General features: G+C 49.2%; 1 protein-coding gene across 1 annotated transcript in view; it reads left to right on the plus strand.

The window, feature by feature from the left end:
- FURIN (furin, paired basic amino acid cleaving enzyme) overlaps positions 1-15248 on the plus strand; it is a 16785-nt gene extending 1537 nt beyond the window's left edge. The window contains exons 2-16 of the mRNA XM_027851519.1: positions 3192-3543; positions 5450-5548; positions 6214-6309; positions 7021-7149; positions 7417-7493; positions 8153-8241; positions 8902-9074; positions 9240-9452; positions 10078-10178; positions 10472-10575; positions 10679-10796; positions 11089-11268; positions 11790-11914; positions 12043-12159; positions 12599-15248. Coding sequence (XP_027707320.1) covers positions 3373-3543; positions 5450-5548; positions 6214-6309; positions 7021-7149; positions 7417-7493; positions 8153-8241; positions 8902-9074; positions 9240-9452; positions 10078-10178; positions 10472-10575; positions 10679-10796; positions 11089-11268; positions 11790-11914; positions 12043-12159; positions 12599-13149 — 2343 coding nt within the window. The 5' untranslated portion in view covers positions 3192-3372 and the 3' untranslated portion in view covers positions 13150-15248. The remainder of the gene's footprint in view (positions 1-3191; positions 3544-5449; positions 5549-6213; positions 6310-7020; positions 7150-7416; positions 7494-8152; positions 8242-8901; positions 9075-9239; positions 9453-10077; positions 10179-10471; positions 10576-10678; positions 10797-11088; positions 11269-11789; positions 11915-12042; positions 12160-12598) is intronic.
- Positions 15249-15677: the final 429 nt, after the last annotated feature.

Consider the following 15677-nt stretch of genomic DNA (forward strand, 5'->3'; position numbering starts at 1 on the left):
TATAGGAGGCCAAACCTCAAGCTAGGGATCCCCACCTCCCCCCCCCCAAGTGGCTGGCATCTTTGAGCTAGGCCAGTTGCAGAGCTAGAAGCTTGCTGCATTCTCCAGCATTTACAAATGTCGGGCAGATGGGAAGAGAGCACATAAGGTAGTTGAAATTTCCTTCTCCAGCCCCCGCTTGCTGCTTCTCCCCCTCCCCTTTGAAGAGAGTAGGAAAAGTGGTTTCTGGGGAAAGCACCTGAAACTGGTCAGATGGATGGCATGGAGCAAGCATCAAGGACTGGGGGGAAGGAGAGGGTCTGGATTTTGTTGGACAGCTTTGTGTAGTCCAGAGTCCGTGATAACACCCACCTTCAGCCCTCCTAAGTGTGCTTGGCTTGCTTTTACCTAGCTGAAAAGAAGATGTGGATCAAGTTTCCAGGATGATACTGAGTTATGTCACACTGCCTTGTCGGTGTCTCATCCACACTATGATGTGGCTGGGAGGAACCCTACCTTATAGGGATCCTTGCTTGGAAAATCACTGAGTGCTTTCAATTCCAGGTTTTCACCAGGCCACTTTAGTAGTCGGGATTAGAAAGGACAGGAGACTGACTAGTAATCTCCAAAAACCTTTTAGACCCCAGCACAAACAGCTTCCTTGAAGTGATGAGAGTCTGAGTGCCAAGCCATGAGTGAGTAAGAAAGAGAGAGAGAGTGTGTGAGTGTGTGTGTGTGTGTGAGAGAGAGAGAGAGAGAGAAGGAGAAGGAGTATGTGAGGGGCTCATTTGTATCTCAATGAAGAAACAGCCTCAGTTGTAGACGAGTTAGAACTTGGTGGGTGAGTCAGAGTCTAGGGTGGGGGTGGTGGGGAAGCCCATTGTTTAAAGTTTTGGCTCCCTCAGCTTCCATTCAGGCCAGCTAAGATCCAAGTATGATGGTCTTAAGGCAGCGGTCTTTGTATGAAGTGTTGCTTTTGACCAGAGGCTAGTAACATCCTTACTCACTTACTAGGGGAGGCAAATGCTATAGGGGAAGGATGAAGAGGATATGTGGACTGGGAAAGAGGAAAAATGTTTTCGTTCAACTTCAAACCTGCTTTCCCTCAGAGCTGGAACGACTGTACAGGGTAATTAAATAGTTGGTTAATCACCTTTAACATCAGGCAGCTGCTGCTTGATCCCACAGAGATCTGAAACCAGCTTTATTGAGCCAATTTTAGGTTTGGGCTACAGTTTAGCCCCTGCAGGTTCCTGGCCTTTTTGTAAAGGCTGAGGTCCTTGAGTAAATACATGTGGGAAAGCCTGACTTCTCTTCACTTCCAGCCATTCTATGGTATCTTGGGGGCAATTCCTCCCTAAGCCCCTTCCTGTGAAGAGATTGTGCTCATTTGGGGGTTGGAGGAGGGTTGGGAGGGGGAAGACAGTGGATGGATGCAACTATCAGCTGTCAAGTTATTTTGGTATAAACTGAAAATATCCTGGGAAGTACAGGTGGTGGTTGTATGTGTGCATGGCAGCCCACTAGAGTCTGGAGTGTGGTATGTAGAATTCTGACTATATGGATGAGGGGGAGGGTGTCACTTCCTGCTTGGAGACTGTGGACAGGACTGGCAAAGGGGTGTGGCCAACCCTGGACATATTCTACTCAGTTTTGACATAAGACCCCTTATTTTCCATTTGGCTTGCAAAGTACTTTACAAATATCTCATTTGATCCTTGCCACAACCCTGTGAGGTAGGTCCTCTTATTTTCTTTATTTTACAAATGAGGAAACTGAGGCAAACAAGTTAAGTGAATCACCCAGGGTCACATAGACAATAAGCGTCAGTTTGAAGTCAGGTCTTCTTGACTGTCGGCCCAGTGTTCTATCCACTAAACCACCTCACTGCTCCCTTAGCTGTGACTTGGGGGACCCTGGTTGTAAGTCCTGGTCTCTTTATGTCTTGCACTGCTAGGCAGAAATCTGTTTCAAAGGTGAGGTGCTCTCTGGTTTTCTTTTTGCTGGGTTAAGGTATCACTTTCAAAGCTTGGGCCCACCATTAAAAGTCTTTCTTCATGTAGTTCAGTGGTGCTATGAATGTGGAACCCCAAGCTAGTGAGAGAGACATAACCAGGAGCCTCAAAAAGGAACAGTTTTCACCTCGAGTAACTATACATACACGAACATACCAGCCTTCGTTAGGCTAGCATGCTGAGTCCTAAGTGGTGTTACAACTCTGCATTTCCTCCAGACTTCTATGAGTACATTTTTAGCTCAGGAATTGGCTTGGTATGGTTTCTTGTAGGATTGGGGGCCCATGTAAGGGACAGTTATGTGAATGTGGGCAGAACGGTCCCGTTGTTTGTTTGCTGAGGGAGGAGGAGAGGCAACACACAGCCTATTGATTTCTTGCCTCACCTTAGCTCCTTGGCTTAGCAGGCTGTTTGCCTGGGCAGCCCGTGGCTGAGGTTACGTAAGACATGATGTATGTACTCTTGTGCGTGGGGGTGCTGATGCCACCCAGCTTTAGTGTGCTGGCAGGTCTACTATTATGGGCACTGCTGAGATAGTACCCACCCCCCTAGCTAATCAGGGACAGTTCAAGAAGGTGGTACCCTAAAGGGAAACCACAGGATCAATTAGCAGAAGAGACCCTAGGCCTTCTTCATTTCTAGCCATTGAATGTCCCTGGATTTAACCCAGAGGGAAAGGGATACTCCCAGCCTCAGGAATTCTGTCCATATTTACACTAGCAGAAATAAAGCTCTTGTGTGTCCATTTAACACAAGTGGCAAAAAGTCCTAGATCCAAGCTAGATTAATCCTGTCCTCTGTTTGTCTTTCACATGCTAACAACTCACTCAGACTATATATATAGACCAGATAAAGAAGGGATGTAGAATTGTTGGGCCCATATTGACTTCTTCCTGGTGGGAATCAATCTTGAGTGAGTCAGTCTGGATTTTTTTTTCCACACACACTTCTGTTGCGCAGCATACTGAGTATAAGAACTGAGGGTTTGTGTTGTCATGTGGTGGGGTCAGTCATGTGCTGTCCCACAAGAGACCTTGGTGCTGGAGGGATGGAAATAGATTGCCAAGTTTCTCTGGAGGAGGCAATTTTTTTGCAAAAGCACTTTTTAGGGCAAAATTATGGTGAGGGAAGGAGCAACTCTATCTTGGAAGGGACAGCTCAAATGAATTAATTTCCTTCTTTTCCATTGTTTAACAGAGCTAGTGGCCCTGAGTCCTGCTCCATCTGGCCCTCCTTGGCTTGGCCACATGCCCCCACCCACCCACCCCAGGGCTCAGCACACGGAGCAAGAGCCTGGGACCAAAGTCATTCTGACCAGGCACAGGCATTGAACATATAAGAGGGAAGTGGGATTCCCCGGGCTCTGCCCGCCCACCCCATGGAGCTGAGGCCCTGGTTGCAGTGGACCGTAGTGGCAGCTTTGATTCTGTTAGTTGAAGAGGTCCTCGCCCAGAAGGTTTACACCAACACCTGGGCTGTGTTGATCCCAGGGGGCCTAACTGAAGCAGACAGAGTGGCCCGAAAGCATGGATTCCTCAACCTGGGACCGGTGAGTGTTTATCTCTCTTGCCCTACTTCAGTAAGGTCAGTCTTGGGAAGAGAATTCTTGGAGGGGAGGGAGGAGAGGGTAGGTCTTATTTCTCAAGGGTTCTTTCAGCTAATGGGTCAGAGGAATGATCAGCCAAGCTAGGCTCTCTGGTACCTACTTATCAAACTTCATTGAGGGAGAGACTGTTATTTTATTCCTGTGCAAAATCGTGGTACTGATATTTGGGAAAATAAGTAGAAGAGGGGAGCTCAGGGTGAAACAGGCATAGAGCTCCAGGGAACCTCAGGTATTGTAGGAAACAGTGGCCTGGGAGCAGAGGAAGGTAGGCACTTCTCTCCAGGGGCTGGGCAGAGTTCCTTGCTTTGGGATGGTCAGCAAGACTCTGACCCTTGCCCATGTGGCAGGAAGTCCCAGTTCCTGTTTGGCCTCCAGAGTAGGAGTGGTGTGACTTTTGTTTAGCCTTTTGTGAAAATTAGCTGTGGCTGTCCTTTCCTTAGCCTGGCATCATTCGGCCTCTTTTGCTATTGCCCTTTTGGATGGTAGAGAGTTCCAAATCTCTCAGATGCTTCAGGGCACCCAATGAGCCAGCCAAATCAGGGTAGCCCATGTTTCCTGGCTAGGAAAAGGGGGCAAGGGCTTACTTATAGTGTCCCTAAGCCAAAATAGAAGAACTTGTAACCTCCAGCTCTCAGACCACAGAAGTTATCTAGGAATGGAACCAGGGTCAAAACAGAACAAGAGCTCACTTTCATGTGGCACTTTAAGGTTTGTACAATTATTTATCCAGTTACCCTTGAGGGAGGTAGTATAAATATCATGCCCATTTTATAGATGAGGAAACTGAGGTGAAGTAACTTGCTTATGTTTACATATCACCAGTGATTGCTAGAGCTAAGATTTGGACCCAAATCTACTGACTCCAAGTCTAGCTCTCTCCCTGTTGTATCACCACTGCCTCTCCTGAAGTGCCACACACACACACACACACACACACACACACACACACACACTCTCACTCACTCTCTCTCTCTTTCTCTCTCTCACACGCACACATACTCTGTCTTTCTCTCTGTCTATCTCTCTCTCTACACCTTCTGCCTCCTCTCAGACAGTGATTGTTTTGCTATGGGGGCTGCTGCTGGGAGTGTAGGAATGTTTTTAAGAATGAATAGGGTCAAGGGAAAGAGAACTTCGTATGAAACAAGATTCAAACTTCAGAAGAACCAAGCATAGACCCATCATCTTACAGCTTCTGTATGACTGAAACTTTCAGACCTAATTCAAACAATATTCGGTACAATGAAATTTCAGTAAAAAGAATGTGAACGTTTTTAGTTGTTATGGTAGTGGCATTTGCCCTGTATTTATCTCTGGAAGGGGAGGCTGTGGGCTCCTCATGCCCTAGTTCCCTAGATTTCCTACATCTGGGCTGCAAAACAAAACCATTTCTAAGAGCTGAGTTTCCCAGGTTGTCCCAGGGGAGCACTAACTAATAAGCTCTCTTAAACTCAGTGCCCTTTGGTAGAGGGTTAAACTGTGCCCAGGAGCAACAACAGAGAAAGGGTGAAGAATTGTTTTCCTTTAATCCTAGATTGCTCAAAGGGAAAAATTAAATATTTTTTTGCATGTGGTGGTACAAATTAAATGAAAAAGAGGCCCTCGAATAGCCTTACCTGCCCAAAGGTTGAAAAGCAACATTGAAAGCTGACTCTGAGAGGGAAGGAAAGAACCACAGGAGAACTTACCTGGACTTCCTAACTGGCCACATTCTACATGCTTGCTGTTGCCTTAGTTTCTCTCTACCAGCAGGTTTAGTCCCTTCTACCCATTCCTGAAGATTGATAGGCCAAAAGCTCTTGTCTACCTCTGGTGGAATGCTGACTCAGTCACTCTTACCTGATTTCAGATTTTTGGGGACTATTACCACTTCTGGCATCGGGCAGTAGTGAAACGATCACTGTCACCCCACCGCCCCCGTCACAGCCGCCTACAGAGGGAACCCAAAGTAAGTGCAGCCCTTTCTTTCCTCCCTTTGAGGGAGAGGCCTGTCCTTGATGGTTGAGCCAGGGGTTATATCTGATAGGAAGATGAGAGGGCGCTAGGTCCAACCTGCCTCTGCTCTGGTAGTAGCTTCCCTTCTACATAATGTGGCAGTCTTTGGCCCAGTTGCATAAACTTTACACTGATGCTACTGATGTAAAATTTCAACCTGGCTCAGGATGCTTGCAGCAGAGCCTGTAGTTTTATGGCAGAAACTTGGGTCTTTGTTGGGGGGGAGGGGGGAAGGAAATTGGGGGGGTTAGAAGGAAGGAGTCTGTGTTGTATGAGGCAGGAAACTTGGACTCTAGGGACATAATTCCCTATATTGATTTAATTGTACTCTAAGTTGTCTCTACTTATCTCAAAGAATATTGCAAATTTCAAAAAACAAAATATTAATCTAATGCACTACAGATGTGAAAATATTTGACACCTTTGTGGGTTGGATGTATGTGTGTCAGTACAAACAGGGACCATATGGTGAGGGAATCTTGAACTTACATTGGGAGCTTATCTACCACTGTGCCTAACACCTTAATGAGGTGGCCTTTCCTTCACCTTTTCCCTTCATTCCTAGCCTTCCCCCCTCAACCCACACCATGTCTTCTCCCCCTTAACTCTGTGTTCCAGGTGCAGTGGCTGGAGCAACAAGTGGCAAAGCGTCGGAAGAAGCGAGATATCTTCATGGAGCCCACTGACCCCAAGTTTCCCCAGCAGTGGTACCTGGTGTGTAGAGTTCTTGGGATTCCGTGCAGGCTCTGACCTCCAGCATCCCACCTGGGGGAGCTTTGGGACAAACCTGTCATCTGTAAACCTTTTCTTCTTTGCCATGCCCTTAGGTGCCCCCTCCATCCTAATCCTCAGCTCCTTTTTTGCCACCTTTGGCTCTCTGTTCTGACCTGGTCTGGCTAAGGTTTTGGCCATAGTAATCCTCTACCAGTGGGGCCTAGCCTCAACAAAATTGTTTCTTTGGTGCTGTTTACACTGCCCTTTTCTTCCCTCCTCAGGGCCCCCACCCCCCACCCCAATCCTCCCTCATCTTAGTCTCCAGTAATTGTTAGTTCATCCTTGCTGATTCTGGTAATTTGATAACAGGTTTTAAAGGCTTAAAATATTAACCTTCCCAAGGGCATTTGTATTTTTTTTAGGGTATTCTTAAAAGATCCAGAATGGCAGAATTTTGGGCACAATGATAGCTATTGGGGAATACTTGGGGAAGGTGGGAACTTTTCAGGAACCCCTCAAATTATACCATCTATTCCATCTCCTTGTAAGGTTGGCCTTGCTCGCCATCACCACAGGGAAGCCAGGAGAGTGTCAGTGAGCTCTGCAGGGTCCCTAGACGTCTGGGATATGAATGGGGTTTGGGGTGGTGGTGGTGAGTAACTTCTGGTAAGTGTCTGGATATGTGCTGAGCCATTCTGGGTGTCTCTGCAGTATGGTATGAATCAGCGAGACTTGAATGTTCGAGGGGCCTGGTCCCAAGGCTACACTGGCCGTGGCATCGTGGTTTCCATCCTGGATGATGGCATTGAGAAGAACCATCCTGATCTGGAGGGCAACTATGTGAGTCACCCTTTGGAGTAGGGAGGCACCTTGAAGACAGGTGACCAGGGCCCATGAGTTCTGGGGAAGGCTTGGCACCACAGATGTAGTCTCTCAACAATCTAGGCAGGGCTCTACTCACCAGGGTGGGATTTCTGGCAGCCAAAGTGGTTGGGAGTTTGTTCAGGAGTCCAGAGTGTGTGCATGAACCACCACTGGGCAACTCTTGGGCAAGGCCAGGAGCTATCCCTTCCTAGTGTAGCCTCTGAAAGGCTTGTTCCCTCCCAGGATCCCGGCGCCAGCTTTGATGTCAATGACCAGGACCCAGACCCCCAGCCTCGTTACACACAGATGAATGACAACAGGTAATATGAGGACCAAGTAATGGGGTTCAGAACTCCCAAGGACAGGAAAGGAATAGGCTTAGCTAAATGGGAGGAGATAGAAAGCAGGTACCTACCATGAAGGACCCCTTTAGGTAAGGGCCAGAGAAATAGCTCCTTTCATGATAGTCCATAGTTCCACATTGCTATACCTTTCTCTGTTCTTCCAGCCTGAGCCAGGAACATACTTGGCAGCTATCTCAGGAGGCTGAAGTTAGGACTAATGGCTGGGAATGCATAGGTCTGTAGCCTTGGGCGATATTGGGTCAAATCAGAACAAATCTTTATAGCCTATGCAGCTGAAGTGGGCTTAAAACCTTCCCTTAGTTATGTTAAGGCGTACCGCCAGATCAGACCATGAAAGCATACTTTGACTTCATGGACCAAAGGGCCAAATGAGGGACTACAGAAAGCAGTTAATTATTGGTTAAGAATAGATCTGTCCCTAGGCAGAGGAAGGGAAATAACAGTGAAGTTCTTAGAATGTAGAGAAGTTGGGAAGAGAGATTAGAGGAATTTGTCCTAACTTAGGGGTTTCCTTCTTAGTCCACAGACCAAGCCCTTCTGAGAAAGAAGATAATATTGTGATTTCCCCCTCCTCTGTACTCTTTCCGTAACGCTCTTCCCCTTGGCATCTTCAGGCATGGCACCCGATGTGCTGGTGAGGTGGCTGCCGTGGCCAACAATGGAATCTGTGGTGTCGGTGTTGCCTACAATGCCCGAATCGGAGGTGGGTCTGGAAATCTCCTGGGCAGTGGAGCCCAGACAGGCGTCTTAACTTGTCCTTAGCTTCTGTTGGCTGAGGAGAGAACGAATGGAACCAGGGCCTCTTACATTCGTTCTCATACCTCCTAGGTGGCTTTCATCTGAGATCGAGCGTCTCCCCGTCATTGTCATTGTCTCTCACTTGCTTTGTGCTTGGAAGGAAAGCCCTGACACATGTCCTCTCTTACCTGCCACTCAACCGTGCTCTGTCAGACTTCTTCGTTAAACATTTCCTGCATCCCTTGTGATGGATAAGTCGCCTCATTTCCCTGGGTCTCAGTTGTGACCTGTAAAATGGAGGGTTGAACTAGGTGACTTCCAAGATCTCTTTCAGCTCCAAATCTATGATCTAACAAGATTCCTCTCAGGGCCTCGATTTCCTCATTTCTAAGTGTAGCATTTGGACTAGGTGATATCTTAGGTCTCTTCCAGCTCTGAATTCTCCTTCTGGGCCTGCTGACTTCATTTTAGCTGCCTTTAGGCCCGAGTTCTGGCCTGAGCCCTGTTCTTGGAGCCACCACAGATGGACATGTGTCAAAAAGGGCATAGGAGGTTCCTGAATGGCTTTACCTTGTGACAGAGAATGGGCAGATGTTACACCTTCTCCTTCCCCTTGGCCGTCTAGGCGTGCGCATGCTAGATGGAGAGGTGACTGATGCGGTGGAGGCACGTTCTCTAGGACTAAATCCCAACCACATCCACATCTACAGTGCCAGCTGGGGCCCTGAGGATGATGGAAAAACTGTGGACGGGCCAGCCCGCTTGGCTGAGGAGGCATTCTCCCGGGGAGTCAGCCAGGTAAGGGTTAGGGTTACAGGAGACACTTGATAATAAGGCACAAGGAGAAATATGGGCCACCAAAGGGAAAAGTGGAGTCTCATCTGTCTACCCTTATCTATACCTGTCACTACACATGGGTTTTCCTGTAGGAATTGCCTTTCACTTGTCTCTCATTTCTCACAGGGCCGTGGGGGTCTAGGATCAATTTTCGTCTGGGCCTCAGGCAACGGGGGCCGGGAGCATGATAGCTGCAACTGTGATGGCTACACCAACAGCATTTATACCCTGTCCATCAGCAGCACAACCCAGTTTGGTAATGTGCCCTGGTACAGTGAAGCCTGCTCCTCCACCCTCGCCACCACCTACAGCAGCGGCAACCAGAACGAGAAACAGATTGTGAGTTCTGAGCTCTGGGCATGAAGGATCCGGGAGAGCCCAGGAGGGCTGGAAGTTTCCCATGAGCACTTAGATCATGGGGAGCTCTTTGGCCCCTCTTAATTCCTTTCCTCCTCGAGGCAAAGCCCTTACTCTCTCTGAATGGGTTGAAAAGGCACAGTTGAGGTAGCCAAACCCTAGGGAAATCGTAGCACCTTTTAGGGCTGAAAATGCCCTGTGGGCCCCATCTTTGCTTCTCCTCAGTATGCCAGTGATGGGGCTCTCCTGCCATGTATTCCTCCTCCCTAGCCATTTTCCCCACTCCTTTTTTAGCTCATGCTTTAGAAGTGAAAGTCAGAGCTTAAGACCAGGTGAGTGGGAATAGTTCAGAAATCATACCATTGAACCATAGAATATAAGAGCTGAACTTGGCAGTCGTCTGTCTTGTCTGTCCCTCTCATTTCACAGAAAAACTGAGGCCCAGAGAGGCTAAATAATTTCGCTGGGTCAGGACCCACAACAGAATAGTGGCCAAGATAGGACATAGTGACCCCCTAGCTCGTATGCCATAAACCTCCTAGCCAGCCCGGGGTTCTTTCCTCTCCTGACACTGCTTGGAATCAGGCCTTTTTTCTTCTCTCTATAGGTCACGACAGACCTGAGACAAAAATGCACGGATTCCCATACTGGCACCTCTGCCTCTGCCCCCCTGGCAGCTGGCATCATTGCCCTCACCCTGGAGGCCAAGTAAGGATGGAGCTAAGAGAGGGGAGGGTGGGTTTACTCTCCACAGCTAGTCTTTGGGTTAGTCCTGGGTTAGTTAACCCTCTTATCTCCAGGAATTCCCATATGCTTATTCAGCCTAGCCTTAGAGTTTTCTCTGTGATCTGGCTGAGACTCAGATGCCTTGTGCTTACTGGGGAGAGCTACAGGTTACTGTTCTCTTTGCCCTCCCAATATGTCCTGCATATGTCTCAGTGTCCTCAAGAAATGTCTCAGTCCTTTCTTCTCCCTACTTCTCTCTCTTCCTCCCTCTGCAGTAAGAACCTGACATGGCGTGACATGCAGCATCTGGTGGTCCAGACCTCCAAGCCTGCTCATCTCAATGCCAATGACTGGGCTACTAATGGTGTCGGGCGCAGAGGTGAGTTGGGGGACTGGGAGAAGAAAGATAGGACCTGATTTTTCTCAGGCTAGCTCAGCACCATCCCACTACAATGAAATATGTCTCTCCTCTCTTTCTGCAGTTAGCCATTCATATGGTTACGGACTCCTAGATGCAGGAGCCATGGTGGCGTTAGCCCGGAATTGGACGACAGTTGGCCCACAGCACAAGTGCCTCATTGACATCCTCACTGAGCCTACGTGAGGGGCAGGGCACGAGGGGGTGGTCTGGGACCCAGAAGGTTGAAAGGAGGGGTGGGAGTGGCAGATGGGCCATGAGAGGGGGCGGGTATCTCCCCTCATTGGAGTAGGACAGGTATAGAGAGTTGAGAAGAGCTAGCACTCAGATTATGCCCTTGTAGAAACCCTTTGGAAAGATTCCTTTTTTTCAAACTATCCTTTTGTGACTTCATCCTCTCTGCCTCAACAGGGGTATCTCTAGATGATCTCAGGCTAGGGGAAGAATAACGGGTTTGTTGTCTCTTTTGGGCAGGGACATAGGGAAACGATTGGAGGTGCGGAGGAAGGTGACTGCCTGCCAGGGAGAGGCAAATCATATCACTCGGCTAGAACATGCCCAGGCCCGACTCACCCTGTCCTACAATCGACGTGGGGACTTGGCCATTTACCTCATCAGCCCCATGGGCACCCGCTCTACCTTGCTCGCTTCCAGGTAGGGACTATTTCCCTCCCTGGGAAACAACCTTATTTCATATCTATAGAACTTCTCTGTCTAGTTTTCAGCCCAAGGCTTCCCATGGGATTTTGGGAGATTATGTCCCTTACCCCAGGGGCCCTCAACAGATCCATCAGACCTTCCTGATTGACTGCAGGCCATAACTCCAGCAATAGAGGCAAGAGGAGAGGAGTGTAGGTGGAAACTGACTGCTGCTGTCTTTCTTCCCTCTCAGCAACCCCCTGCCCAGACCCCTTAAAGTGTAGGAGGGGAACTAGGATTTTGGAATTGGAAAACCTGGGTTCAAATTCTAGCTCTTCCTTTTACTACCTGTGTCTCCTTGGGCAAGTCACATAACTTCAGGGCCTCTGATTCCTTACATAAAATGAGAGGCCCTGTGTTCCTGTAATCATAAAGCTTCAAATGAAGAATAACTCCTTACCCCCCCAGAAGACGTTAGGGACCCCTGTCGAACCCCATAGGAAGCCTGATTTCTTTTGTTGTCCCCTACCTCCAAGACCTCATGACTACTCGGCTGATGGGTTTAATGACTGGGCCTTTATGACTACCCATTCCTGGGATGAGGACCCTGCCGGGGACTGGGTCCTAGAAATTGAAAACACCAGTGAAGCAAACAACTACGGTATGGAGTGGTTTGGGCAGGAGCAGGGGAAAGTGGGAGTGGCAGCATGTGGAGAGGGTTGGGAAGCAGGGAGGGGGCCAGACGGTGACTGGGGAAGAATTTATTAACCCTTTCTGTTCTGGAAACAGGAACGCTGACCAAATTCACCCTCGTACTCTATGGGACAGCCACTGAGGAGCCCGATCTCTCTACACCATCTGAAAGCATTGGCTGCAAGACCCCAGCTTCCAGCCAAACCTGTGTGGGTGAGTCTGGGGGCAGGAGAGGAAACCACTCAACTCTTTGCTTATAGGCTTGAATCTCTGTTCCAGCAGTATTGATACCATGTAAAAACAGCATCCTCTGAGAGGCAGCAGGCCCTCGGGGAAGCTCTGGTAAAATCAGGGTAGACACTCTGGCCATCTTGACACCAAACCCTCTGTAGGGGTGTGTGTATAGTGGGGAAGTTCCCTGTTCTTAATTCTATACCAGAAAGTCCACTGGGGCTTTGTGTTACATCAAAAGATGAGGCAGTTTTCAAAAGGGAGAACTTGGCCCCCCAGGATTAAGTGTCAACCACCTTGCATGATGTCTCACACACGGGAATTTAATAAGTGCTTATTGATTTGATTTGGCATTCTGTGGGTATAGAATTCACCTAGGCCATGCCGCAGTGATCTAACGGTTCTCTGTCCTCTTTGCCAGTGTGTGAAGAAGGATTTTCCCTGCACCAGAAGAACTGTGTGCGGCATTGTCCCGAAGGATTCATCTCACAAGTTGTCAACACACAGTATGGCATAGAGAACAATATGGAGCCCATCCACGCCAATGTCTGTTCCCCTTGCCACCCTTCCTGTGCCACTTGCAAGGGGATCGAGTCCACAGACTGCCTCAGCTGCCCCATCTTCTCTGACTACGACCTGGTGGAGTTGACTTGCACCCAGCAGAGGCAGGCCAGCTACAAGTCTCCAGAGCTCCCTCATAATGAAGGGCTGCTGCCTTCTCACCTCCCTGTAGTTGTCGCAGGCCTGAGCTGCGCCTTTATTGTTTTGGTCTTCATCATTGTCTTCCTAATCCTTCAGCTACGCTCTGGCTTCAGCTTTCGGGGGGTCAAAGTGTACTCGTTGGACAGTGGTATCATATCCTACAAAGGGCTGCCCCCTGACGCCTGGCAGGAGGAATGCCCTTCCGATTCTGATGAGGATGAGGTCCGGGGCGAGAGGACTGCTTTCATCAAGGACCAGAGTGCCCTTTGATGAGCACCAGATCTTTCCCTCCCCTTATCTGACTCTCCTGGTCACACCTTCCACCCCCCTCCTCGGGCACTTTTTAATTCACCAAAGTATTTTTTTATATCGGGACTTGGGTCAGGTCCCCCAGCCCAGGGGAGGGTATGGAGTGGTAGGGTCTGCTCATTCCCCTCTCATGCTACCTGGGGAGCTCTGAGGTCCTAACCTGCCACCTCCAATGTGGGGTACAGGGCTGGGACTCATACCAGCTTTTTTGTGGGACAAGCTCTGGGGCAGAAGAGGCAGGGGACAAGGGGTGGTCTTAGTCAACACAGGAGCAGAGTCAGTCTCCAAGGCATTTCCTGTCACTTCGGGGGCTATGCCATATCCCTCCCCTACCCCCAAACCCACCTTTGTTGGAGGAGAAAATGAGACATTGGGGCAGTGACTGCCCTCCTTTTCAGTTTCCAGATGTACTTAGCATGAGGCTACTGTGGCAGGGTGGTTTGTGTGGGGAGAGAAGGGAGGGAAAGTAGATTCTTTGTCACAACCCTCCCTTTTATAATTCTTTGGGTACCTCCTGCTTCCCTCTGGCCCAGGCTCTTTCCAGCTGCTCCAGTTCCTTCTAAAGCAATAATGGTCCCAATCCAGCCAGTAGGAGGCACTGGGCAGCTATCTGGCATCTGCCTGGGAGTCTGGGGTTACTGGAGGACACCTCTCCAAGGGTTCTTGTCCCCTCTAATTTTCCATCCCAGCCTGTGTCCTTCCCCACAAAGCCACAGGCTTTGGTGGCCTGCGCCGTAGAAGTGATTGTCCTAGGAAGGGACCAAGGAAGGGCAGGTGCTTTCAAGGGTGTGTGTGTGTGTGTGTGTATGTATGTATGTATGTATGTGTGTATGTATGTATGTATGTGTGTATGTATGTATGTATGTATGGACCCTCCCTTACCCCTGCCTCCAAGTGTGTTCCTGGACCACCCCATTCCTCCCGCACATATCTCTGCACCTTGTGCCTCCAGCACTGCTTCCCAGAAGCCCAGGCGAGCTCAGTACCGTCCGCTCAGCCAGGCTGGCAGCAGGTGCCAGGGCACAGCTCCAGCAACGAGCAGAGCTGGTTGTGTCCGGTTCCATCCCTCTTCCTGCCCTCCTGCTGTGCAGGGAGACCAGAGGCCCCTTGTACAGCCAGGGACTTTTTCCTTGTTTTCTGAGCCTGGGGCTTTCTGAGCTGTTTCCCCTCACAGCTCTGGAGCCCCTGCATGGAGGGGAGGGAGATCATCCCCAGAACCCTCCCCTCCATCCTACCTGTTTTTCCCCACCCCACCAATGCTGCTTTCCCCTGTGGGGATCTCAGGGGCCGTTCGAGGATATATTTTCACTCTGTGATTTCACTTTAGATGCTGATTTTTTTGTATTTTTAACTTGGGGTAGCAGCCGGAACACCCATACCATTTGTCCTGCTGTTCCCCTCCCCACCTCCCTGGCCCTGGTGGGAAAACTGAGTTGTTGAGCTCAGGACAGGGCATTGGTCAGGGGGAGAATCGATGATAGGGGGTCATATGGGGTGGAAGGAGAGAAAGGAGTATTTTTTTTGTGTTAAGAACAGTGATTGGTAGTGCCAAGGGCTCATGGGTCATTCATTTCTCCTTGTGCCAGGGCTGAAAAGTGAGGGGGTAGGTAGACAGTGGCATAAGGTTCGCCAACCCCCTCCCCACACTGTGCCTAATGGGAAAAAGCACTGACCTATTGAGTTTCCTCCCCCCCACCCATACATCCCAATCTCCCTCTTCTGATGTGCCTTTTGCACCTCCCCCTCCTTCTACCCATTAGGACAATCAGAATCATCTCCCACCTGGGAGTCCTTTCTTTCTCCCCAATCCCTTAGGAGTTAACCAGCCACCAGGGTGAGAGGCAGTCATCTCTCCCAGCCAGGTACACACGCCTGGTGTTTCCATCCTTCCTCTCCATTGTCCTCCCATGGCCAGCCCGGGCTGGTTTTGTATGATACCGGGTTTGGTGCACAGTGATTTTTCTTGTAATTTAAACAGGCCCAGTGTGGTGGGTTCTATTTAATGGACGCGAGATGATGTTAGAGGTTTTTAAGTGATTAAATGTGCAGACTATGCAAAACCGGTTGTTCTTCATTTATGTTCTGACCCAGATTTCTTCCCAGCACTCAGCCATCAATCCAGACTTCTGCCAGTGGGGCAAGGAAGCTGGCCAGTGGTCAGGCAATCTAGTTTTCTTTTACTCTTAAACTCTGGCTCCCTTGTCTAACCTGTAGTCTGCCACTTCTAACAAAAGGAAAGAGGTGGTTTCACTGTCAGTTCTCTAGAATCAAAATTGGTCATTGTATCAGCCTGAATTCTGATGACTTTTGAGTGCTTTCCTTTCCTTTATTATCTTCATTCTGCATCAGTCCAAGTGCGCCTTCCCAAATTTCTCAAAATTCCCCAGAGTCTGTTCTCTTCCTTTTCTTTCCCCTTGGCCACTCAATGCCCATTTCATTAAAGAACCTTCTTCCCTTTTTCATTGCAAGGCAGATGGCCTGTCTGTATG

Source organism: Vombatus ursinus, unplaced genomic scaffold (genome assembly GCF_900497805.2).
Source record: "Vombatus ursinus unplaced genomic scaffold, bare-nosed wombat genome assembly UNPS02009205.1, whole genome shotgun sequence".
Lineage (NCBI taxonomy): Eukaryota > Metazoa > Chordata > Mammalia > Diprotodontia > Vombatidae > Vombatus > Vombatus ursinus.